Source organism: Peromyscus leucopus, chromosome 5, assembly GCF_004664715.2.
Source record: "Peromyscus leucopus breed LL Stock chromosome 5, UCI_PerLeu_2.1, whole genome shotgun sequence".
NCBI classification, from domain to species: Eukaryota; Metazoa; Chordata; class Mammalia; order Rodentia; family Cricetidae; genus Peromyscus; species Peromyscus leucopus.
In genome coordinates, this window is record NC_051067.1 from 22,644,991 (window position 1) to 22,672,700 (window position 27,710).

General features: G+C 44.8%; 1 protein-coding gene across 1 annotated transcript in view; it reads left to right on the forward strand.

Moving 5' to 3' along the window:
- Nedd9 (neural precursor cell expressed, developmentally down-regulated 9) overlaps positions 1–27,710 on the forward strand; it is a 180,463-nt gene that overhangs the window by 61,325 nt on the left and 91,428 nt on the right. Inside the window, exon 2 of the mRNA XM_028867762.2 lies at positions 2,059–2,222. Coding sequence (XP_028723595.1) covers positions 2,211–2,222 — 12 coding nt within the window. The 5' untranslated portion in view covers positions 2,059–2,210. The remainder of the gene's footprint in view (positions 1–2,058; positions 2,223–27,710) is intronic.

Sequence of the window (27,710 nt, forward strand, 5' to 3'; positions counted from 1 at the left end):
ATGGTCTTGCGAGGCAAGCACAGTCTCCACATTCACACTACCTCTTGGCCACAGATTCATTCAGAAGATGCTTGGCTGGGAGAAATTCAGACTCCAAAGCCCATGGATCTACACAGACTCATCCTTGCCTGGCGCTAAGGGCAGCGCTGCCTTTTGTGCGTGAAGAAAGGGTGGTCCAGACCCTCGCGGCACATGTCTTCAGTCCCAGCTCTGCAGGAGGCTGGGGGAGGCAGACCACCAGCTCAAGGCCGGCCTGGGGAACCCAGGCTTGGTTCAGTAAGAAGTAAAGATGTCTGAGAATACAGCTTATTAGTAAGGCACTTCCCTAGCATGCATGAGGCTCAAGGTTTAATCCTCAGAACCAGAAAGAAAATTTGAAAATTATGTATAGGGAGATTTCACTGAAAATGTCTAGGGTTCCAGCATTGTCGCATGCCTGCATCTAGGTGTCAGGTACATGCCTCACAATTTATTAAGCTCTACCTTTGTTGTGTATCATCTTCCATATGTATGTCACACACACACACACACACACACACACACACACACACACACCTACACATACAAATATAATTATGTAATTTCTGGTGCTGTACTCTATGACTTCTACAAACAGAACTCGGCCCTAAGTGATTGCCTTGTAAACACAGACAGTTTGGCAGTTAAAATACATGCAGGTGTGAGGACCTACAGGGACATGAACAGGATGCTGGGAATGGCCCTGTAGCTCTCTGCTAGTTCCCTACTCCATTGAGGGTAGAGAAGCTTGGGTAGCCATGCATGGGTTCAGCAGAGCAAATGAGTCATAGGCTCTTGTCCCCTTGCCATGCCACTGCAAGTGTCTTAGGGGAAAATTCCTTCCCCTCCTCCTTACAAAGATGAGAAAATACTGTGTTTGTGAAACCAAAATTGCAGGAGGCTGTTACCATCCTTACAGAAGCAATGGAGACCAACTCCCCTTGTCCTCTGCTTGGACTGCAGCTCTCGAAATGCAGCTCTAGAAATGCTTGTCTTCCTCATGAGGGCAGCTGAGTGGATTCAGGGACAGCTAGCTTAGCAGCGACTGTGTGCCAGATCCATTCCTCACTTTTCTGCTCCAACACTTACTCAATTTTGATTGTGTTCTTGACAGGGGAAACTCTTTCCTCTTGCAAAGATTCAGATTGCCAATTCTCAAAAAGATTTCTACATAGCATGTGTGGTTTAACGATCAGGGTTTTTCTAAGAACATATATTTTAATACTAGCCCATAAATACACACACACACACACACACACACACACACACACACACACACACACCACTTCAGAACTGAATCTTACAGCTGTGAGGAGATAAAAAGAAGGTAAGATACTGGGCAGCACTAGCCCTCTGAAAGTCCAGAAGATTTTTCTTCCAAATAAAAAAATCAAAATCCAAGCTTTGTTTCTAAACTACTTAAAAGTCACATTTCCAAACATAACTTTTCTCTCTTTGGGAGGAAATTTGAAAAACATGTGGCTTGAGTGACCCTCACAAGCAGCCGGTAACAGGTAAAGCAGGCACAGGAGGCACCTTCAAACAGATTAACAGAAACATGGTGAATGGGTTGAGAGAGGGCTTTGAGATGAGGCGAGAGGTGTGGGAAGGAGACCAAGTCCATGACTAGAGCTATGGGTTGCAGACAGTGAGAGCCCTTCGACCCCCACTCCTGATGAGAAAACCTGTAACATCACCCACCACTCAGGATGCTCCTAGTGCTCGTCTCCTCCATCTTCACGTTCTCCCTTGACACGCGGCATATGGGACCCAGGGGCCGGTCACTACACGCTTCACTTTGCCCAGAGTGTGAGCTGCTTCAGGGCAGGACCATGTTTTATGTATCTTTGACGTTTAAGCAGATGTAGCGAGAACTGCCTCTGATTTTGTGCATATGTGAATAAGTGAATGGTGGATTCCATTCGTGACACTGTAGATTTGACCTTCTCAACGACTGCGATGTGACCCTTAGCTGACAGAAATGAGTTGACCCTTTCCAGAGTTCTAAACACCTTTCCATTTCCAACTTGTGTCTTCAAGGTTAGTGAACTGTGAGTCTCGAACGGCAGACACTGGCAGAGGAGCACGCCAACATTCTTCCAGAAGAGCTATGACAAGGAGGAATCAGGCCAGCAGACTGCAGCCCTGGCACTATCCTGGAGATCCAGAGCACCAACACTCCTTAAGAGAAAATGTGGGCAAGGGTGAGTACTGACAGAAAACACAGTTGTGGGGATTTCCTTTTCTCCAGTTTCAGAAGGATCCAATCCTCTCAAACAATGTGATAGGTGATGTTACAAGACTGGAATTGATGTCTGAAGAGAAAACACTCATTATAGGCCTTCAGATTTTGCTCTGTTTGGTGGGTTTTCACATAGATATGCTGATATGCACAAGAAAGTGTCTTCCAACCTGAACTCTCTCTTGCTGTCATCTGGATAAAATAAGACTTAGGAGAGCAGATGCCTGGGCAAACCCAGAAGTCGCTGGGACTATTCAAAGTGAATGGCCTAGCAAGGAAGTATTGTGTGTGTAAGTGTGTGTGTGTGTGTGTGTGTGTGTGTTACCTTTTCTGTGCTGATCATGTTGAATTACTCCATCATAGCAAAGCACAAGAAAATTGACTTGCCCTAGGGTAGAAGTTCAAATTAAAAGGTCTGGCTGTTCCTAATGGTTCAGGCCTATGACAGCAGCTGCTTGGGAAGCTGAGGCAGGACAAGCCGAAGTTCAAGACTTACCTGGGCCACAGAAGGAGCTCAAGACCAGCTAAGGAAACTTCGCAAGGTTGCTTCAAAGTAAAGAGAGCTGTGGGCACAGCTCAATGGCAGAGTGCTTGTCGAGCATGCGGGAGTCCCTGGGTTCAATCCCAAGCAACACACACACACACACACACACACACACACACACACACACACACACGCGAAAATCAATTCATCTGTCTAAATACAGGCTCCTAAAGACTCTTAAAAATTAATGGAAAAACTTCTGTGTAATTATACTTATTGACTGACTCCTGAAGGAGGCAGGGCTCATGGCATGGGGTGGTGTCACTGGAGGTCATGGAGAACTGAATTTTGGCCCTCACTCTTCTATTTAGTAGGGTTCGTTGGCCAGACGCTCAGTGTCTTTAGATTCCTGTCCCAGAACTTATAAAAGGGCAACCAGGGGTTTAGAGGCTGAAAAGAAAATTCTTAAAGTGATGCGCTCTAAAGGAACAGATAGTTCTCCTGACTGGACACCAGACAGCTGCCCTCTGTGTCACACAAAAGCACCAACTACAGACAAGTAGAAAGCCACTGGGCAGCCACGGCACTCAGAAAAATCCTTTACTCAGAAGAGAAAAGTCTGCAAGTTAGTTACAGTAAATTCAAAGTCCACCCGGAAGTCATTAAAAACCACTTGAATTTTCACACTACTGTGGTGTTTTAAGATAAAGTAATGACTTCTTAAAAATCTCCCATAGTTCTACATAAGCCAGCCAGGACTATCCAGTGAGACCCTGTTTTAAAAACAAACAAAAAACTCCCTTAGTGATGGGATGCTAGGACAAAAGTCCGTCACAGACCATCACAGAGGTTTTCGTTCAGCTCAATCACTAACCTAACTGAAATGAATTATATTTACTAAACCTTCCAGGCCCTTCAGCACAATGTTCAATTTCTTTATAGATAGGGCATTAAACATTAGCTCTTCTGGCTTTTTAATACCTCCTCGGCCAAATCTACCAAGACAGAAACAGAGAGCAAAAGGAGAAATAACAGGAGCAGATCTCTCAATCAGCCAGGGCTTGGCTCCATTCAAGCCCTGCCATAAACATCAGCGCTGTGCTGTTTCAAATGCATGCTGACTTTCAGCTTCGGCATGTGAGACCCAAAATCCAGACGAGTTCGCTGCTGGGAATCTTCAACGCGATTTAGTCAATTTGTCTTTTGAGAGTCTAATTCCAAGGCTTCTGGTGGATATTTTTTCCCCTTACCGTTGAATTTATTTCAACATCCCAAACGTGTGTATAAACACACACACACACACACACACACACACACACACACACACACACACACACCACTCCATACTAGAGAAAGCAGAATGTAGTACTCAGGCTTCACTTCAAATCCTATAAAATTTCACCTTTTAGGTAGTGGAATTTAAATATTTGGAAATTATTATCATTGTGTGAAGAAGAAGAAGAGCATTTATTCATTGCTATGTCTACTTCTTAAGCAAATATTCCTAATGCTTGTGGGGAAGACAGAGCATACATCTTTCAAATATGCCAGGCTGTTCTTGAACCCCGGCCCTACCACTAACAAGTAGCAGGGCTTATCTTACCTCACCCACAAAATGAGGATGAGAACAGCGGCCACCTGGAGAAGTGGTTGCCATGATTAAGTAGGTAAAGTACTTCTACTATGATGGCTACATTCTAGGCCCTCAAGATCTTCCTGTGACCCCCGAGTCACATAAGATACACACACCCAAACAGCGAGAGGAGAGGTGGACTGTGAGGAAAAGCCTGCTGAGAGCTGGGCCTTGGAACCCTGCTTTAAGGCATGTCTTGGTGGCCCTCCTGGGTTTCCTGGTTTCTGCTTCCAGCAAGCCAGCAGCAATAGTGAAGATTCCCAGGCACGGGATTGTTTTAGCTTTAAGTCTTCATGCGGAAATTGAGAATCAACATGAGTTGAAAATCACTCTGGTGCAAGTTTGGCCAGGACCATCCTTTGGGAAAACCTGCTCGGATATCATAAACACTGTCAAAACTATGCCTCATTCAAAAAACTCAGCAAAGGAAAGCAGGCCCCAGATCACTGTTCAAATATGACGTCAGCAGGCAGGGTAGTGGTCACATCACACCTGCGGGGCCATCTGAGGGCTGAGGAAGGGCTAGGCACCCTTTGCAGAGCTGTTTGATTTTGATTTGTTTTTCAGAGAGCTGGGAGTTAAACATTTACCAGGGCACACCTGGCGAGAACCAGGAGGCTGGCTCAAAAGCACCATAAACTGCCAACTTCTCTCATCAGCATTCACACTCTGCCCCCTCACAGGAAAGCAGGAAGCTGGCCATTGGAGTGAAGAATTGTGGTTAATCTGAGGGCAAAAAGCCAGATCATACTTCAGAGTCTGAAATAGTCCATGGACATTGTCCCTTTTTCCCAGTAGACACAAGTTCAGTGCAGGGCCAAGGTCGACATTTATTTACTGTGTGCTTATGTCTGCTTAAGAGGGAGATGTGATGATGGATGTCAAACCCAAAGGAAACTCAAGTTCCTCAGATTCCAAAGGGCAGTTCATAGACCCAGAAATGAGCTCAAGATGGACTATAGGACTTCTGGCAGTTAGAGAAAAGCCAGCATTTCTCAGGCACTTGTGAAATCAGTTCCCACCTGCCAAAAGGAGTCATTTCACTTACCTCTGGCAGAAGGGACATATGGCTACATGTGGCACCTATAAGCCTGTGCTGGACTCCAAGCCCCCTCAGAATCACAAGTACCTGTTACACATTTCAAAGTCCACGCTAGCCTCCCCGCCCTTCTGGCCTCTTCCTTCACCCTAAACTTCCTCCAGCTTATGGCACACCCACCCCCAAACACACACACAGATATTCATCCTTATAACCCAGCTATTCTCACTATACTATCTATATCCATCTGTCTGTCTGCCTGTTTATTATCTATCTATCTATCTATCTATCTATCTATCTATCTATCTATCTACCTACCTACCTATCATCTATCTATCTCTTACTCCCAGGTATTCTCTCTTATTCTCTTTCTCTCTCTCTATGCTCTATGTTCTCTCTCTTGCTATCTTATTATTTCCACTGTTGATCCTTCTCTCCTTGCTTCCCTAGCCCTGGTCATGTTCAGTCTACTTCTTTCTCTGTCTGTTCTAGACTCTTCCAGATGCCTCTGGGGGTTCTCACTCTCTCATATCTACAATAAAAACCTTAACCATATTATGGAGCAGTCATGTTGGCAGTTTCTCTCCCGCACCCCCTCACATACATCTGTTACCAAAACCCAGGAGAGATACAAATGGGCCCCTTTCCAAGGCCCAGCCTCTCCTAACTGAACCAGGCCACTGACTTGACCGTCCTAAGGTATAGATCATCTGTTTCTGCTGCCTTCTGCCACCCACCATATTCAACTCCAAATGTTAGAGTCCACCTCTCCAGTTGTTTCTCTTCTACCCGCTCTAACCACCTATCTCTCTTTGCCAACTTGGTAAGTGTCCTCTTGGTCTCTCTGGCTCCTGGAGCTTTGCTACGACCTCCAGGGCACCCATCATGTGCAAAGGCTACATCTCTCATTGGCTGGCTGGAGTCTGCTGTATGCTTCTCTACTGTGATTCAGGGCATCTCCTGGCTAAGACACCCACCTCTTTCCCTCCATAGGAATCCTCCCTCTGGCAAGATTCATGTTTTTGGCCCTGTTCTCTAAGTCTCCCCATCTCATCCTTGCTCTGCTCCTGGCTGCCTCCCCACCTGTCTCTCCGACTGATCCTGGGGCTTGGCTCACCCACCTTCTTCTCTAGTCTCGTTCTCTCCTCGGACTCAGAGATCACATTACAGTCTCACTGTCTTGCTGCCAATGGCTTGGCCTCAGTACCGCCCAGTGGCCAAGAACAGCCCATTTGATTGCCAGATTCTTGCAGATGATCTCAAGAAATCTCTTCTCTCTAAACTTTCTCTGCTCTCCACTCTTGAAGATCTCCTGTCTCCAAGCCTTCTTTGTTCTTCCCTTGCTTCAGTCCACTGGTTCGAAACCTTCCTAACTCTGTGAGACTTCATCACAGTTCCTCATGCTGTGGTGGCCCCCAACCATAAAATTATTTTTGCTGCTACTTTGGCTGCTGTTACGAATCATGTTGTAAATATCTTTATTTTTTTCCCATGATCTTAGGTGACACCAAGGTGACACCTGTGAAGGGTCGTTCAACCCTCCAAAGGGTCAAACCCACAGGTTGAAGGCCACTGCGTTAGTCAGTCTCTGTAATTACTGAATCAGTTCTACAGAGATTCGGGTGTCTTTGGGGTATGAATAATGTTGAAATATTGTCACATGCTGTCCTGCTCTGTATAAAACTGGCTCAGGAACTGGGCCATGGCCTTCCCTCTCCATACGCAAGCATACTTGTTTAAAAGTTGGCTCCAAAGTCTCTGTCCTAGGTCAGGCTGGCCACCTGACTCTGTGACAGAGAGAACGAACAGAACAGCTTTGTGATTTAAAACAGTTAAGTACTAAACTATTGCTCACAGGGATTGCTGCTGCTTATCTCATACCCTCTTCTCGGTTTTGCTCACCATCCTCAAAACTGACGACGTATAACCACATGTTTAACTCTGTGAACACCTCCCTAGTACTCAATGTAGACGTGACTGATCACATGCTCTTTAATCATCCTTTTAAATGTAATTATTCTGACACCCTTTGAGGGATGTGGAAATGCTGTCTGGTGAGAACTGCCATCATATTCCCTCCAGCCTTCCAGGTCCTCCTGTGCAGGCTGAAGAGCATCCTAATTTTACTGGACCTTTATAAGTTTAAACAAAAAAAAAGTAGACTTGACACAAAAAGGCAAGCAAGAAGCATTCATGCATGCTCTTCCCTCTGTCTCAAATAGCTCGCTGGCAGCACTTGGCTGCAGTTGAGGAAGAAATGGAGGCTTCATCTAACTTGAGGGAGAATGTTACATAAATCTTAGGTACTCAGAATCACTGGTAAAGATTGTTGAAACACAGATACCCAGACCCTATCCATTCTCAAGGACTTTCATTCATGACATCCAGGGTAGGGCCCTGGAATGATCCATTTTATCAAGTTCAGTGTGGTTTTCTAATATGCAGAAAATCTGAAGGCTTTCTGATTGAGGTCATAGGCACTAATCTTGACCACAATACTATATAGCTAAGCTCTGTCAGTTCCATGCTGATATGATACCTGCAGACAATCCTGCTGCCCTTGTCATGGATTCTATGAGTGCGGGTAGATGTGCATCACGGCATATCTTGAAGACCTCTTCCTCTTGCACAAATATGTCTTCCAAAACTAAAACATGCGCAAAAATTGTTTGTTAAAGAATGAAATGAGTGCTGGGTGGTAGTGGCGCACGCCTTTAATACCAGCACTCGGGAGGCAGAGGCAGGCGCATCTCTGTGAGTTCGAGGCCAACCTGGTCTACAAAGCAAGTTCCAGGAAAGGCGCAAAGCTACACAGAGAAACCCTGTCTCGAAAAACCAAAAAAAAAAAAAAAAAAAAGAAAGAAAGAAAGAAAAAAAAGAAAGAAAAGAAAAGAAAAGAAAGAAAGAAATGAATTCTCCTTCTGGCCCTCTAGTCTTACTGAGGTGTAAGTCAGGCCCCCAAAGCAATTTAGTACAGACAGGCATTTTATTCAAGGGTATAGATCCCCTGGGCTTGTCTGGGGAATGAGAAACATATTCAAGGATGGAGTGAGTTTGCAGGCGTGAAAGTAGCTGCAAAGAGGCTTATCTGGACGGAGGGAGGCTTCACCTTCCCCTCAGATGGCCTTGCTGAAGGGTTCCCATGTCTCATATGGCTCATGAAGCCCAGCTGTGGGACTTGCCCACCAGGAAGACGGACTAAGGTCTTGTAATGGCAGCAGGTCTGTGGTGCAGCAGGTGACCCCGAAGTGCCAATGAGCTTTTCCTCTCTCCTGAACACTGCCCCTGATTTAACACCATCTCACAGGGGCTTTACAGTGCCATCTGTGGCGTCCTTACCCCACAAATAAACCTCGTTTATTGTAAATTATGATGCTTTAGGGATTTCTCGAAAATGGTGCTTTTTCACTCTGTCAAAATAAGAGGGGATGGAAATGGTATGGGAATGCACTCAAGGAAGAATAGACTTAAGAAGACTACTCTCCTCTACCCATCAGTAGTCACTCAGGCCTAAGTCACTTTCCACATGGTGAGAAAAATCCTCAAGGGGCTCAGCAGTTGAGAGCACCAGCTGCTCTTCCAGAGGTCCAGGGTTCAGTTTCTAGCACCCATGTGATCTTGAAACTCCTGGTCCAGTGAATCTGATGCCCTCTTCTGGCCTCTGAGGGCACTACACACCATACGATGTACAGACAGACAGACAGGTAAAACACACGTACACTTAAAAACAAGAATAAATAAATCCATTTTTAAAAATCTTAGAAGCAGTACAATAAAAATCGTATGCTCGGGGGCTGGAGAGATGGCTCAGCGGTTAAGAGCACTGGCTGTTCTTCCAGAGGACCTGAGTTCAATTCCCAGCACCCACATGGTGGCTCACAACCATCTATAATGAGATCTGATGCCTTCTTCTGGCCTGCAGACATAAATGCAGGCAGAACATTGTATACATAATAAATAAATAAATCTTTAAAAAAAAATCATATGCTCACTGAGAACTCTTTGGTGGCCCTGTGTGCACCACCTCTACAGGAGCTTCAGAAACTAGGGGGAGAGTGAGTCCTCTTGTCCTTAGGTTTATACTCCTGATAACAAGATTGACTCCGCATCTCCCCTGATGGGTAACTAAAGTTTCCAGTATCATTTCCTCAAACTTTGTCTCTTCTCCCCTTTAAAACTGTCTTCCAATTGAACTCCTGTGCTGTGACACACACAGAGTCATCATCACATTAAAAAGGAAAGTGTATATTCTCTCCCTGTCTTCCCCCCAGGCCTCTTGGGTTTTCACTGGTTGACTCGGAGAAGGGTTTTTCTTATATAGTTTTATATAGTGCTAGCTACCCCTATTCTAATCTCTTTCTATCTCTGCCCTATACTGTGCCAATCTTTAATTAAGCACAACTGGAAGGCACGTTAGTCAGGATAGTGCCATGGTACGCTGTGGTAACAAGCAAGTCCTACAAATCCTAGTGGCTCTGCTCGAGACAAGTGAGTTCTTTCTTGAGGGACAGCTCATGAATCTCTCGGCTAGCTAACTCTAGAAAACTGGCCTTCTCCCACCATGTGGCTCTGGCTTCTCTGGGTCCCTCACTTCCTGCACTGTTGATAAAGCAGAGAGAAGATGAAGACATATCAGGGAGTAAGACGGAAATGGAGAAAACTGCTCCAGCTAGCTTCCGGTTGACTGGTGTGAGGTTACAGGGGAGATCTAAACTCAACTCAAAGAAGGTAGGAAACAGGCAGGCACACAGGTGACAAGAATAACTCACCTCAGTTTTTTCCAGAAGCCTTCTTACCTGCCGGTACCATTCTTATCAAAATATGTAAGTGCTCATAAAGTGCCAAACATGGTGGACCCTTCATTCCAGATCTTAATCTCCAGGGCTGCAGGTTGAGGAAGTCTGTGACTACTCTACCCTGAAGCCACAGTTCCCAGGAAGCGCCTGTGGGCCTGAGAGCCGGTCAACCAAGCAAGTGCCAGTAGCAAACTGTAATTATGGGAAACACATCCTGGTTCCTAAGGGAGGTACAATTGCTGTGGGGAAAGCTGAGAAAAGGAGAAACAGAATGCATGTGATGCTTTACTCAGAGGCCGTGTTGTCCCCGAAGACTTAGGTTTTGAACCCAATTCTTTTGGGGTAAGTTAAAAGGGTGGAGATGGGGCTTATGGGAAAGAAGTTCTTCAGGGAGCTTGGTTTGCAGCCATCACGTGTTTGGGGAAATTGAGTTTGGGAGGGTTGTTCTCTGGTCGATAAACTGTGACAAGAAACAGAGGCTTCTGAAAAGCACTGGATAAAAATGAGGAAATGGGTGTGGGCCACCAGGGTCTCGCTGGCCGAGTCTGAGAATGAACTGGGGAGAGTGACATTTTGTCAGGAGAGAGGCCTCATTTGTGGTGAAAATCTACATATCCGCCTCTAGCCCTCCACACCCTCGAGACTCAGCAGTTAGTTACATGTGTGTGTTTAAGAATATTTACAAATCCCCACTTGACCATCAGAGAGTCTGAACATCTATAGGATCTTTTTTTTTTTTTTTGCTTTTGTTTTTTATACTTATTTTTATATTTGGCATTGTGGTCGTGTGTCACAGCACACATATGAGGTCAGAGGACAACTTGCAAGAGTTGGGATGATGTGGGTCCCCAGGACTGAACCCAAGTCATGAGGTTTGTGGCAAGAGCGCCTACTGAGCCACCCCACTGGACACATCTGTAGGATCTTTAGCCTGACTAGTAAAAATCTGTATGTTACTAACCCATTTGCTCACGCATGCACACGCACCCGTGTGTGTGTGTGTGTGTGTGTGTGTGTGTGTGTGTGTGTGTGTGTGTTCTGGGATTGTGAACATGTGTGTGTGATAGCACCCAGTTATATCGTCCATATTTTTAAGGCCCTTAAAGAAATTACTTACCATTCTGACCTTTCCTCTCCCATAACAGCTAGAGAGAAATAAATATATAAATAAATAGTATCTACCACTTGGCTAAAAAGTGTTAATACAGTCTGCACGTTTCTTAACATAAAGTTAAATAACATTCCAGGTGTGGCATCAAACACTTGTGATTTCATTATTTGAGAATCTAAAACAAGAGGATTGTTATGCATTTGAGGTTAACCTGGGCTATCAAGTGAAACCCTACCTTAAAACAAATATACAAAAATCAAATAATAATAATAGAAAATAAGCCTATAGTAGTAACCAGAATTACTTTATGTATCTTTCCCAATATCTTTATAATTTCATATGTTCTCAGAGCAAGTATAAGAATCAGCAAACCTATAAAGCTCAAGGTCAAGGTCAACCACCTTCATCCTTCAGGTTTTCATCTCATTCTCTTCTTCCCATGCTAACTGCACATGTGTGCATTTACACCCACACACACACCCACACACACCACATACCTACACACACACATACACACACACACACACACACACTCACACACACACACACAGAGAGAGAGAGAGAGCGCACAATGGGAGACTTCTTGGCTTACTTCCATACTAGCTAATTGTATCCGTCTTGCTTTTCCGACTCCTTCACATTTTGCACGAATGTTTCATGAGATTAACTCTGCAGGTTCCTTGCCTCCAAGTTCTTTCAGGATATCTAAGCCATCTTCCCCTTTTGCCTCCCACCCTGACAATTAAGGTTGAAGTTCAGGCTTTACCAGAAACCAATCTGTGCTCAGAAAATCCCTTCATCTTGTTGGTTTCAAATGGCGGCTACAAAATGGTCCCCATATTTTCCCAAATGACAGGGTCAAAGTATGCTTTGGAAACAAGGAACTTGCAGAGGTAATCTCATAAAATGTGTGTATAACGTGTAAAGGAGCAACACTGATACAATGAGCCAGTTATGGAAGTAAGCCAAGAAGCTACCCATCTCTATACAAAAGAGAAGTGTGTGCAGCCAGGCTTGATGGCAGCAGACATCTGTAACTCTAGTGCTCAGGAGGCTGAGGCAGGAGGATCCTGACTTTGAGGCTAGCTTAAGCTACGTAGTGAGGCCCAGTCAAGAGAGAGAGAGAGAGATGGGGTGGGAGGTACCTCAAACTTCAGTTATGGAGTATAGTGAGGAGGACACACATGTGGTTGCCAGCTCATGATCAGAGAGTCAGTTGGCTGGTTGAACAGAAGTTGATCAGCCAAGAAAGCACTGTGAGAATCAGAGGACCACAGAGGACCTCTGATGCAGAGCCCATGTACATGGAAATACCTAGGGGAGACACTGTCTTGGCACTACGGTTCCTTGATACACTATCATATCTAGACTGCCTTACATCAACAGTAGTCAGATTTCAAGAACACTCTTCTGATTCTGCAGACATCCCAAGAGACTTGTCACCAAAGCTGCAAAGCATGCTTGTCTACTGACGCACTGTATTTATTATCTTAAATTAATATCATCCTGCTAACGCTAGGTGCTGCCTCCTTTGTAAGCACACTGACAAATGTACTTTTATGAGCCTAACATATTTCAGGCCATTGTGTACTCTTCAACATCAACAGCTCAGTGACGGATGGATCTACCTGAGCAGACAGGGTGTTGCTTAGCAACACTGCAGCCCTTCCTCTGAATGAGACATGGGTCATTATGACAACATCACATTCAAAGGTTGTTCTAATGCTACAACTGACTTCAGCAGCCCGACAAGACAATTGCTGTATTGCAAGCCAGAAACAGGCTGTGGGCTAAAGGAATGGACATAGCCAAGATCATTTTAATAGCCATTGCATCTGTGACTCCATCATAGACAGCTTTCTCCTGTGTCAGCAAAACTGTTGACAGGGTAATGCTTTCCAGATTTTTCCATACCTTCTGCCCTTGCAATGGCCATTAGGTGAGAAATATAGTGATAGCTCATTGCAAAATCCAGCTTCCAAGGTGGGTTACGTGGCCCTGTCCACCTGTTAGGTTATAGGTGTGGTAAGTCTTACTGGCGTGCCTTCTCCGCTCTGCCACCAACCCCAACTCCATCTGGAATCTTGGGGATGAGATATTGAATTTTACATGAAACCTGTTAAAGTGGAAAAAAATTAAGTTATAAGGAACACTATAGAGTCTCAGATAGGAATACACAAGACAGTCCATAAGATTAGTGGATGAGGAGGGTGGAGAATGTTATGCTCTGCCACAGAAATGAATAAAATACTGTCATTTGCAATCCACAGAACAAGATGACATATGAGTGAAACAAGTCAGGCTTGGGGTGGAACAAGACAGCCCTGGAGACACCAGCTACACCTTTCACACTCATGAGGGAGTCAAAGAGCTGATCATAGATGTAGAACACTGGCCAGGAGAGGCTTGGAAGGACAAGAGTAAGGGAAGAGATAGAACGAGGATGGTTAATGGGGAGGGGGAGGCATTGAAAGGAAGAATAGCATAACGGTCAAAAGCACAGTAAGGGACCACATCTTACAGCTAACTTTAGAAAAAAGAAAAAGAAAAGAAAACTGGTAGAGATGATTTGAATGTCCCTAGCACAGTGCTAAATGTTTGAGGTAGGCAAGCCAATTATGCTGGTCTGATTGTGACCCATTCACATACATGTACCTAAATGCACACTACCCCCCCCTAAATATGAACAAGTATATATCACTTAAAAGATGTCCCATAAGTCACATGAATTTGAGACAGGATATGGCAGGTAATAGGATGAATTGGAGTGGGGGCTAGAAATGATGTAAATGCATTATACTCACATATGAAATTCTCAAGAAATAGGGTTCATGAATTTTAAAAAATAGCTTTATGTGTCTAGAAGGACTCTGGGGCCTAGTCAGGCTGGCACAATACAAACCTATATCCCAACATTAACTGCTTGATTTCTTTAAAGAGATTTATTGAAGCATAATGAGTGTGTAAGAAATTAAATATACAAAAGGTTATACTTTTGTAATGGTAACATGTAGATACCCGTGAACCATCACCTCTGTCTGGACAATGAACACCTCCTTCAGCTCCTAAAGTTTCCTTACACACATTCATAGCCACAACTCCTGACACCGCCTACCTTCCCTAGACAACCTGTTTCTTTAATTATTTGCATTTGCTAGAAATATGTATGAAAGAAGCATAGATATGCTGGCATAGGTGTGAGTGTGTGTATGCACGCACATGCACATGTGCACATGGGATGTATAAATGTTCATGAAGGTGTGTACCTATATGAATGCAGTGACTCAAGCATGTGTATTTGTATGTATGTGGAAGCCAAAGGTTTATACAGGGGTGGCTTTTTTAATCACTCTCCACCATATGTTTTGAGGCATGATTTCTCGCTGAGTGTAGAGCTCATCTGCAGCTAGGCTGCCTGGCCAGTGGGCACCTGGGATTCACCTCTCATCCCCCACCCCTCCAGCAGTAGGGTTACAGACATGTGAGTCAGTGGCTGAATTTTTATGTGCATTCTTAGGGATCCATACTCAGGTGTCCAGGTTTGCATGAATGTAGACAGAACTTTCTCCAATCCCACCCGGCCCCACGGCCCCACGGCTGCTTATAAAATAATCACTCACAGGCTTAATATTAATTACAAACTATATTGCCTATGGCTCCGGCACATTATTAACTAACTCTTATAACTTAATTCAACCCATTCCTATTATTCTATATCTTGCCACATGGCTTCATGGCTTACCAGTACCTTCACATCTTGCTTCTCCTGGCAGCTGCTCGCAGTGTCTCCCCTCACCCCTTTTCTTCCTCTCCAGCTTGAATGTACTGCCTAACCTTATTCTGCCTCGCCATTGGCCAAACAGCTTTATTTATCAACCATTCAGAGCAACACATATTCACAGCACACAGAAAGACCTCCCACAGCACACGGCAGACATTATACTGACTGAGCCATTTTCTCAGCCCTGGTGTCTTCTTTTACTCAACATACTTAATTTGATTTCTTCTGTCCGTGTGTTAGCATATATCAGCAATTCAATCCTTCTTACTGTTGCTGGGTAGTATTCCTTGTATAAGTAAACCACAAATTACCTGCTCATATTTGAAAGACACTTGCGTTGTTCCCAGCTTGGGGCAGTTAGAAATAGAGTTCTCCAAACCTTTATGTTAAAATATTTGTATGGAAATACACCTTCATTTCTCTTGGGTAATAGGCCATGCATCTGGTCCACTCCTGACTTTCTGAGAAACTGCCAGACTGCATCCCCATCAACTGTATGTCAATGTTCTGGTTCCTCCACGCCCTTGTCAACACTTGGTGTAGTCAGATTTTCCTTTTAATTTTATCCACTCAATAGAGAGGTGGAGTGACGTTTTCTGGATTTTACTTGTGACTAGTGATGTTTAAAACATCTTTTCATGTAATTCTTGTTCACCCTCATGTTCTCATGTGTGTGTGTGTGTGTGCGCGCGCGCGCGCGCACATGACTGTAGAGGCCAAAGATCAACACTGTGTGTCTTCCTCAATGACTCTATCTTTGTTTTTGAGATGGTATCTGTCACTGGCCTGGGGCTCACTGACCCAGCAGGCCAGGCTGACTGGACAGCACGCTCCAGCAAGCTTCAAGTCTCTAACTCCCCAGGTCTAGGATTACAGGACCATGTCACTGTGCCCAAGCACTTCACCAACTGAACCATCCCCCTAGACCAGCACCCCTTGTGTTCTCTTATAAAGCATCTATTCAAGTATTTTACCCATCTTAAACAGATTGCTTTCTTATTACTGATACTGAGTTTCTTATCTATTTGTACTTGGTCAAACCGATAGATTGTGGTCCTTTTCTTCCAATACCTGCCTTGTTTTTTTTCATTTTGTTAACAATGTCTTTAAAGCAGCAAGTCTCAAACCTTCCTAATATTGTGACCCTTTAATACAGATTCTCATGTTATGGTGACCCCCAATTATAAAATTATTTTTATTGCTATTTCATAACTGTAATTTCACTACTGTTATGAATTGTAATATAAAATACCTGTGTCCTACAGTTGTGATGAGCATGGTTTTGTGAGTCCTGGCACTGAGTCACTGTATTCCTCCAAGCTATTCTGTAAAGTGTCTTGCTTTTAGCTTGTTGTGGTTTGGTTTTGTTAGTCTGGGTCATACAGGTTTGCACATGAAGAAAAAAATAGTCTTTCAATTTCTACCAAAAGATTGCATTAGGATTTTTCTCGGGAGGAGGGTTGGCATCTTTACCAGCATCGAGTCTTCTGGTTCTTGAATACATGTGTGGCCTCATTTCTTTCTCTCCTCTTGCATTTTTCTCAGTGACGTTTTATGGTTTTTCAGTGTATAGAGAACTCAGAGAGCCCTCTTCCTGGGAATAGAGCGAGAATGATCCACTTCCTCTTCCAGATGAGCTGAAGGCCCAGAACCTTGGGTTTCCTTCAGCAATAAACATACTATGGGGACAGAAAGGGGTGGGGACAGTTATACCCATGAAAAAGATCAAGGCTGTGAGGTCAGCCACCTGGGTTCAAATCTCAACTCTTAGAGTTAGAGTTCATACCTGGAAGATTTGGTCTCTCTGAAACTCACATTTTCTGGTCAGCAAACTGCAGAGAATCCCAGCACCCCCTGGAAGGCCTCTGTGAAGTTAAACTCAAGTGACACTCAGACCTATCCCTGTCACCTCATAATTAACTAATAAATATTAGCAATAGCAGCTGATTTTCTTATCAATAGTACTTTAGAGCAAGAAAGTAGATATGTTGACTTACAGTCCAGACTGGGTCACCCAGTTAAAAGCTTCTGGTATGTCTCTCGCCTGCCTTAACCATTACCAGTGGACCAGAATTTTCCAGAAAAAAATGCTGTCCTTTGAATTATGTGGCTTAGCTACCTTGGGATCCTGCCACCACAGACAAATCCCAATGGTTAGCTTTGCTATTGGTTTCTTTGTTTACTCACTGCCCATCTTGAGGTCAGAAGGCTTGAAGGAGGCTGCACCAATTATATCCCTGTATTACTCCAGAATCTAAAAGCCTGACTCCCCTAAAGGATGACTCGACCCCCAAAGACTGTTTCCAGAGCCCTCACTTACCACACCAAGCAGGAGGAGGCAGAGGACTCCATGACCGCCTACCTCTGGTGGCTGAGACCTTTGCTTGAATGACCTGGCCCCAAATATTCACAGACAGTGTTAGAAACCAGCTTCAGCTGGATTGCCACTCAGAACCTCCAAGAAGACCTCCCCAAAGGTCCCCTGCATGCCCAGCTGATGTCTGTGTTCTCCCAGAGAGTGGATGCATTTTTGTATCAGCATCTGCTCCTTTGGTGTTCAACCAGGGAAGGAGTCTGCAGGTTACAGTAAAGGAGTTTGCAGGATTGGTGCTCCAAGGTGGAGGGGAGGAGAGGGCATATTTGTTGGTCATGCATGGTTCAGCTATGATGACTGAAAGGAAAAGTATCAACTCAAGGCCCCCAAGACCAAGTTCTCAGCACAAAGGAGACTTATTTGCCCTGGAGGGACAGAGGGCAGGGAATAAGAGACAAAGACTGGAGATAGAGGATGAGGGAGAAGGGGAATGGGACAAATGAAAAGGGCCAGGGGTATTTGTCCTGGGGGGGGGACGACAAAGGACTGCCTCTGGATAGAGAGGAGACAGACTTGGCACAGAGGCAAATGGCAATTTATAAAGGTACAAGGGAAACTCTGTGTTAGGATGGGGTATTTAATTTTAATTGGGCATATTAATTAGGGGAGCCAATTAGGGGGCTTTTGATTACTGGACTTCAATACCTCGATAGCTAGACCTTGGTAGCCAGGCTCAGAAGGAGCAAGTGACCAAATAAAGGAACAGACCTTGAGGGCTAGCTTTATGGGTTTTAGCAAGGCAGAGGGAATCAGAGAGAAGGGCAAGGCCTACCAGAGCCATGCTTGCCACACTCAAGCTAGCCAGAGTCCCTTCACTGACTGTTGAATGTCCCCTTGCATGGTGCCCTGGCTTCTGAGCTCACGGTAGATGGAGTGGTAAGCCAGCCGTCAGTGGCAGCTTGTCAGCCATTTTCACATCACACCATCAGCCTGTTCAGCAAGTATATAAACAAGAAGACTGGCCTGGAGAAAAACAAGAGAGAAAGAAAAGTTGTTTGGTCTGCTGTCTGGAGTACACTGCTGGAACAGTCCAGCCCAGTCCAAAAGGAAAACCCAGAAATAACAGTTGGGAGTCACATCCCACACTCACATCCGTGACGCCTTCCTTCACTGGTGCTGTGGAGTGCTTCCAAGACAGCAAGACACGGGCCCGTCCTCCCCCAGCACCTTGACTTGGTAAGCTCACATCTGTCCAGAAAATATGGAAATGTCATCTGTGTCCATGAATCAAAGGCAAAGAAACTTCAGTTCTGCTGAAGGTCAACGGGTGCAAGCATTTTACAAATATTTGCTGTCTTCTGGAAATCCATCATTTTAGTTGGTACCCAGAAAACAGGGGTAGGAGGAATGGGAATTCAAGGCCAGCCTGGGTTCCACAGCAAGACGCTGTCTTTCAAAGGTGGTGTGGGGGATAACCCAAATGAGGTCACCTTCCAGGAAAAACAAACTTTCTGAAGCACATTCATTTCCTTTGCTCAATAAAGCATATGGACAAACATTCTATTTATTTAAGTGACTCAGTAAATGGCTATGATGTAATAATTAATGGTAAGATGTCCACAGACCTAGAAGCATTTTGCTCAGGCATAAATGATCACTGATCATGGCTGCTTTGTTTTATGTTATTTTCAGATCGTACATAAACTCTGCAAGCTCCTCTGTATCCTCCCCGTGTGTAGCCAGGACTCTACTTAGAGCCCCCGGACCTCTCCACCTGTCACCTCTGCCTTCTAGCAATTGCCACTGTCCACTAGGACAGTGGTTCTCAATTGTGGCAGTAAGTTGAAATCCCCTAAGGATTATATGTGCTTGGATCACATCCCCAGAGCTATGGCTCCATCATTCCAGGGGTATGACCTGAGCATTGAGAGATCATAAACCCTCTGAGGTGTTTCTGTTGAGCGGTCCAGTCCGTGGACCACTGGAAATATGAAAAATAATAACCTATCTGTTAGAAATGTGCACAGAGTAGGTTAATATGATCTGAGACTTTCCTACAAATAAGCTTAGTATATGAACCTCATGAGCGTGTGTTTAGAGCTCTTGGCTCTTGCCCTCTTTTTCCTACTGCTCCAGCAATATGACCTCAGGTTAGGGAGAGGCAGAATGAGTCAGTAGTTAGAGGCTTCTGAGTGCAGAGCTCTGCCCAGCTTCAAACCTCCAGTGTGGCACTTTCTGTGTGGATGAGCGTCTTAACCTCAGCTTCATCAAGAAAGTATAAAGTGTGAGAAGGATTAAATGAGCCTGTGCAGAGTAGCATGTGACAGACTTTCAGGACTCAGGGGCCTGTAGGGAACTGGATTTGCTCTGGGTGCTTAAGGTGGAGAGATGGTGTAGGAGCAGATAAGAGTTCTGGGGTGTAATGGCACCCAGAAGTTAGCACCCGTGGGATAGCTGTGTCTAATCCAGGTGGGAATGGGAGGAAAGAGGGTGGTCAGCACCCAGGGCAGGTGGAGGCTGTACAGTTGACATGGGTGAAGCACAGCCAGGCACAAACCTGTCATCCCAGCTCTCAAGAGGTAGAAGTAAGAGGATGGCAATGTTGAGTCCAGCCTGGACTGCATAATGAGGCATTGCCTCAAAAAAAGGGGTGTGTGTGGCTCAGGATGTGAAAGGTGCTGAGTTCAATCTCCAAAGAGAGTATATATAACTGGAAAGACAGAGAGAGGACACTCTCAGTGTCTATCTCTCTCCTGCTGGAGACTTGCACTGGCTGGCTACCCACAGAAGCCAAAGAGAGCAAGGAACCCACAAGCAGAGGACAGAGGATGAATCAGGTGGATGGGGAGGCCAGTGCAATCAGCAGCACAAGGATCATCATCCCTGGATCTGGGAAGTCATCAGGAGCCAGCAAGGTTACATCACACCAGCTGCCGCATCCAAGACAGACCAGCCCTTCATCCATACTCATTTCCAAAACTAAGATGGACCAACACCATGATGGCGAAAGTTGAATTGTTTTCATAAGTCACGAGTCCTTTGGGTATGGAGAACCCTGAGCATGTCCTGTCACCCCCATGGACTAATCCGTGCCCATTCTGTGCCTTCTTCACTCCCTCCTCTTCCCTCCTGCTCACTGCCTCACTAATCATGCATCCTGGAGCCTGGCTGGCTGTGTACCCTGTAATGTCTTCCTTCATCACTTCCCTGTCCCCAATGCCTCCTCCTCTTTCTTCTCACTCATGAATGTTGACCTTTAGTACATTGGAGACTCTAGTCATCCACTTTCTACACAACTAGCCACTCTTGGCTCTTCTCACATTAGCTCCACAAAATCTTTCATGGAGCGCCGGGTTGTGGTGGCACATGCCTTTAATCCCAGCACTTGGGAGGCAGAGCCAGGCGGGCGGATCTTTGTGAGTTCAAGGCCAGCCTGGTCTATAGAGTGAGGTCCAGGAAAGGCGCAAAGCTACACAGAGAAAACCCTGTCTCGAAAAACCAAAAAAAAAAAAAAAAAAAAAAAACCTTTCATGGTGTTTCAGCACCTGCCTAGGGCTGAGTGTAGAAGCAGAGCTTCTTCTGGCTGTAATGGAAACTTACAGTAGGTGCCAGGGCCAGAGGTGGCTCTTGCAGTAGGCACCCCTGCCATCGGCTAGCTCCTTCTAGGCTTTGCCACGGTCCTAGTCTGCAAACCAAAATAACTAACATCAGGTTCCTGCCAGGGTCTCAGGACTTCCTGTCTGTATGACGTGTGTGCTGCAGTGATCCTGTCATTTCCGACATTAGAGTTTTTCCAGATCCTACAACCACAAATTCCCATACCAGATTTAATTAAACTATTCATCTTTGTTTCTTCCTGAGCTCCTCTCTAGTCCCTTTGGACCTTGCCTTCTGGCATACACTCATTGTGCTTTGCCAATGGCCATTGCCCTGACCTGTTCTTTCTTGAAATTCTAGTGACCGTTATAGCTACACTTTCCTAGGAAAAGAATAGGAACCTATTCTTGGTGCCTCCCAGGACCTCGTGCTTAGTGCCTGTGCAGCATAATGAGAGACCTTCAGACAAAGAAGGGTCTTGATGTTCAGTGAGGCCTGGTGAGCTTGTGTTTGGTAGGATTTTAACTAGAGACTGGGTTCTGGTTGGGCTGTTACCAGCAGTACCAGTTACTAGTTACCAGTGATTACCAGGCAATCACTCCCTGCGATTCTTTATCCAAGCCTAAGCACTTAGTACATCCTTGTTCTCAAAGACTTGTTTTAGGTTAGGATAAGATGACAGGGCAGGAGAGTGAGGGGAGCTTCTGTATTCTATATTCTATTCTGTATGTTAACATAGAATATATTCTGTATTATAAAGGCACACTAATACTCCGTGTTGTAAGAGGAACTTGCACGTACAGATTTCCAATACCTTAGCACACCACAGTTAATGGTCTGACCGTTCTGAGCTAACTCTCCAACCACAAGGTAGGGAATGGTTCCAAGAAGTATCCAAGTCCAAACACCCAGAGGTAATGGAAGAATGCTAGGGATGATGAGAGAGGAACAGACATCACACATCTCAGGAGTGGTTGGTCATCTAGCCAATGGGGCAAGACTGAGCTCCAGAATGACTGGCTATCTTCATTTACCCATCCCTGTCTAATCAGCTAGGTGGAGAACTAGGGATGAGATGGGATGCCACTTGTATAGGGTGTTAATCCACTGCATTCTCAGATCAAAGCTCTCTGAATAAAAAACCTTAACGATTTGATTCTTCACTGACATTTGTGGTAACAGTTCAAGCATCTGTATCCTGGTTACAAGAAGACACAGTGTGTAATAATTTGGGCTAGCACAGAATGAATGCTGCTTAAGTAGAACATCAATAGTACAGTAATTGCATCGTGTGTTTTTTTTAATCTGTGGCATTAGCATTTTTGTGAATGAAGACCCACTTCTTACTCAAGTATGGTAGAGTTTTTGCTGGATTTCTTCATCTCTATTTCATATGCATAATTCAGGTGACTGAGAGATATCTCCCACTTTCAGATCTCATGTGCTGATTGACATTTTGAATTTGTGACAGTATTGTATGTGTACAGAACAATGGCCTATCAATAGCTGAAGATGGATTCGAGATGGCTTCTTATGGCTAAAGCATTATAAAGTGGAAAGTGTGTGACCTTCTCCTCCTAGTAACATAGGTAAAAGTGGGATTTTCACTTCCTGAGTCACTTCTCACTTCCTGTAGTGTGGTGCTATTCCAGCAAAATCAGTACCTTCCTCACTGGGTCACCTCTAGACAAGGAAAAACAAGGCTCAATCCTGAGCAATGTCTTAGCTCCCAATTCATACCGATGAACTCAAATATAATAAACTATTAGCTTGTCATAATAATAGCTGTTATATTTACCTGGAACTCTGTCCTCACATCTGTCCCAGCACCTTTGATGACTGCTGAGCTAGCCACCAATGGTCACATCCATCTCCTCAGGAAGAAAGAAATTGTGTTGTGTGTATTCATGGTATAACATATGATGCTTTGACATACACTGAAGAATACTTCAATCAAATTAATTAATATATCTATTGCCTTGAGTTAGCATACTGATCACTTTTTGTCCTTGGGAGTCGTAGCATTCACTCTCTCAGAAATTTTTAGGAATATAGTCCTTTGCTGTTAACCATAGTCACCATGATGTACAAAAGAGATCCCTTGAACTTGTTCACCTTGTCTACAGTTTGGCGTCCTTTGAGACACAGCCCCTCCTCACTTTTAAGCCCCATCTACTCAGCTTTTTTAAGTGCTACATATAAATGACATGGTGGGGCTATTTGTCTTATTGTCATTGGCTTATATGACTTAGTGTAAAGTTTGTCTATATTGTACTAGATGACTGAGGAAATATTAAAGGTTGGGTAACAGTCTATTCAAGGATGTATTTTGTGCATATGTGTGTGTATTTACATCTTCTTTCTCAGTTCCTTGATCAACAGATGTCTAGATTGTTTCCATATCTTATCTATTGCAAATAGTGCTGCAATGATGATGAGCATGCAAGTAACTCTTTGATATTCTAAGTTCACTTCCCTTGGAGAAATATCTCGTAGTGGGATTACTATATCATATGCTAGCTCTGTTTGTAATTTTTGAGGCATCTGCATACAATTTTTCATAATGGCTACACCAGTTCCATTGATTGACTCCAACTGTGTACAAAAATCCCTTTGTCTCCACATTCTCACTGGCATTTGATGTTGGTGGAGTTTAGGGTTTAGCCATCTGGACAAATGTGTTATGGTTCTCCCATACTCCAATGGGTTTTGCTTAGCTCAGCACTACCTACTTAGAGCATGGTTTTTTTATACCCAGTGGGCCCAAGGGGCAGGTAGACTGAGGTATGGATCAAGGAATTGATGAGTGGGAAGTGGAGACTCACAGACATTCATTCTGGAGAGCAAGAAGCATATGTGGAGGTGATGGCAAGGAAGGGAGCTCTACCTACAACGTCACACCCTCGCCTGGTGGAAGCAGCCAGAGTGTGTGGCTCCTGCTGCCATAACCCTGCCTGCATCAAGGGCTAATGACTGACACATGACTGGGGCAGCATTCCCAGGTCTGAGCAAGGATCTAAGGGCATGGCCTGGGTGACCCTTCAGAACAGATGCCAGGGACACTCCCTGTCCTTGGGGTTAGGTGGACTGGAACTAGATCACTAGTCTTAAATCATATCTGTGGTAATAAACTCCTTTCATTAGTCCTGTAAAACTTTGAGACAAGATAGCCGGGCGGTGGTGGCGCACGCCTTTAATCCCAGCACTCGGGAGGCAGAGCCAGGCGGATCTCTGTGAGTTCGAGGCAGCCTGGTCTACCAAGTGAGTTCCAGGAAAGGCGCAAAGCTACACAGAGAAACCCTGTCTCGAAAAACCAAAAAAAAAAAAAAAAAAAAAAAAAAAACTTTGAGACAAGGATGCATACAAACTTGACCTGTTTAAGTGCATGCAAACTTGACCTGTTCAAGTGAAGCTCATCGAAAACATTAACTTCAGGTCTAACCTGGTTCTTGTGCTTGATTCAGAGTGGAATCTTGCAACTTATTCTCAATAGAACAGTTTGATTTTGCTCTGGAACAATTTTAGGAAAATAATCAGGACCCAAAAAAAAGCACACTATTGTTTTCTCACTGGAGTCGTTGACTGAGTGGCATCATTAGAAGGGGGTAAAGCAAATTTGGATAGGGAAGAGTTGTTTGTGTGAGCAACTTGGAAAGTTCTAGTGAGGAAAAAGCCAATCATACAGAAAAGAACAGAGCACTTCAGATTCCTAGCCACCCCCATGTGAGTGTTTGCTCACCCTGGCACCTGTGCAAGGGAGGTGTTTGGGTGGATAGAGGTGTTTCCCAAAGAGCAAGCCCAGACCAGGTAATGTTCTAAGAATACAGGTGCCCTGCGAGTCACTGGGTGTCCATTTCTGTCTTCAGTCGTGGAAACAATGCCTTGGGTAATGTGAATCTTGATAACATTGACTCAAAACCTTGAAATAAATGAAGTCATCCTGAGTCACTAACTGGACAGACTCTGCCAGCCAGCTGGAAAGGGAACATGGGGTTCAGCCCAGGGTGGGACAGTGCAAAGAGCAGCGTGAGCCAGTCAACACGGATACCAGATACGGTCACAAGCCTCAGCCTCCGTGGCACTGTGTGTGGCATTTGTCACGATCCAGGCTGCCCTCCCCACTGTAAGCAAATTCAACTCCTTTGTATGGACTTGTTTTTGTGAAAACTAAGTAGAGAGGCATTATTCATTCCAACTTTGTTTTTCATTTTTAAGTAACCAATCTTTCTCTGCTAGTACTACAATGTTTAATGGGTTTGTTATTTGGTGATTTTGGGAACAAAGTTTAACTATGGAGTCTGGGCTGGTCTAGAGCTCACTATGTAGATCAAGGCGGTGATTTCCTGGGATTATAGATATGTGCCAATCCTGTGTGTGTGTGTGTGTGTGTGTGTGTGTGTGTGTGTGTGTGTTATAATTTCACCTTAATCAAAGATTTTCGAGAATATATCTGTTAAGACTGGGCATGGTAACCTCTCATTTATAATCCCAGCATCAGAAGTTCAAGGTCATCCTCATCTATCTAGAAAGTTTGAGGTTAGCCTAGGGCTACATAAGACTATCTCAAAAAATCCAAAATAAAAAAAAAAATCAAATCAGACAAGAATCCATCTGTTAGGTTTAAGTATACAACAAAATGAAGGTAGTTAATCATATGCCTATATAATTCTCAATATCATAAGCCTGTCAACATATCTCTACCTTGTCTTACGTTGTCCACCTTCAAGGAACCAAGTTCAATTAGGCAACAGATAAACAATAGACTCTTCTTCCCATAGGCTAACACAAAGCCCATGTCCCTTTGACTACGTGCTAATAATCAGTCTGCAAAAACAAACGGAGCCTGGTGACTGACACTCCCGGACCCTGCTGCTGTGGGAGGCAGGGTCAGGCATGGACAGGCCAATGGTTTCAGGGGCCAGAGTGAAGCAATTGATCAGACTGGGAAAGAAGAGAAAGACAAGCAGGCAATTACGAAGGACTAAAAGGAGTTCAAACAGTCCAATACGGGTATGGGATGAACAGTGCTCTCCTTTACACACTTGAGGGAGTGTGCAGGGAAGCATGACTAAAATGAAGCCAGTAACAGGAAGGGGACCTCCCAGGGCAGCTCCCAGCTCTTCTCTCTTGAACACAGAGACTCCTCTGTGGTCTCACTTTTTTGGCTCTGAACCTTGATCGTACATTTCTAGGGACTGTGTAAGCCAAGGACGGTGAAAAGTGTAGCAAGAAACCAATCAACCTGACATTAGGGAGGAAAGAAAGAAATGTCTGCTGCTGGTCATAAAAAATGGGACTTCCTCCTTTCCTAGTTAATGACCTTGAAGTAAATTCATCAGGCACATTTTTGCTTAGTCTAATGAGAGAGAGAGAGAGAGAAACTCTCACTGCAAATCGGGGCCAAGGCAACTATGCACATAGCAAGAAGCCGGAGAAGGAGGGACAGTTGTTGTGTTACAGCTGAAGGTTTCGAACACATAGCATCTCCGCCACCTGTGGGTGGGTAAAACAGGGCTTGGTGACATCGACCTTTAACCAGTGAAGACTGGGAAGTGGAGGTTGGAGGGTCCACATACATAGTGTGTTTGAGGTCACCCTGGCATATATGAGACCCCATCTTTTAAAAAGTAAAAAGGGTTGTCAGTGGAGAATAGAAAGATGTTTGTTTTCGTCACATAACAAGTTCTCCTTCAAGATATGGAAACCCGAGTTTTTAACTTAGAAAGGACCCGGTAAAGCAAGCCCCTGGGCTCAGGATCCGAGGGAGAAAGTAGAGAAGAAGGAGTTCCTGGCTTGGCAGGCTAGCTCTGTCATGGCCCAACCTATGAAAGGACAGCTGCCTTCTGTGGTGGGGCCACCTACAAGTGCTTGGAATATATATATATGCATATATTTATATATATCAGGTAGACTATCCAGGGCAAAGATGTGGTGGCTCATGGTGGTTTCTCAATACTCCAGCCCAATTTACATAGCAATGGCCGCACTGTGTGATACAGTCATTCTTCACCTATGCATGTGTCTATATCCCCCCCCTTATCAACAACAGCTGGGAAAAGGGCTGGGCGCCATGGGGGAGAGAGCTGCGGACCAGGGAGTCCAGCCTCTAGCAGAAAGGCTTACAGTATCCTGATGAACCGAGCTTCAGCGCAGCCACCCGGAACCGGTGTGGCGGGACCGTGACGCTGCTTTACACAGAGAAAGGAGGGGTGGAGAGAAAATGGAACAGAGGAGCCCAAGAGCTCACTGCAAGGCCAGGCTGCCCTGCAACGTCGGATCCTCCTGCCTTAGTTTCCCAAGCACTGTGATTACAGCCAGGAGTCACCATGCCGAGCGAGGCTACAGACTTCTTAACCTTTACATTTTCGGGTCCTGTGTTGCTTTGTTCCCTCTCAGAGTGCCCTCAGTTCTGTGGATTCAACTGTGAAATGCTCAGAATGCACTTTCTCCTCTTCTCTTGGGTCACTGCCCTCCAAGAAGGAAAGGGGCTCCTTCCGCTTAAACCTGTTTACTGCCGAGACCATCCCCAGCCACGGTTGGTCCCAAAGCCCTCTGCGACGGAGTCCAGCCCACTCCACCTGAGTGGCTTTCTCTGTCCTCCTGAAGCAGGAAAAACACACGAGCAAAGGAATCTGAGCTCTTAGGATTGTGCCAATAAAAGGCAATGCTCTTATCCACAGCTAGTCTTTGTGTTG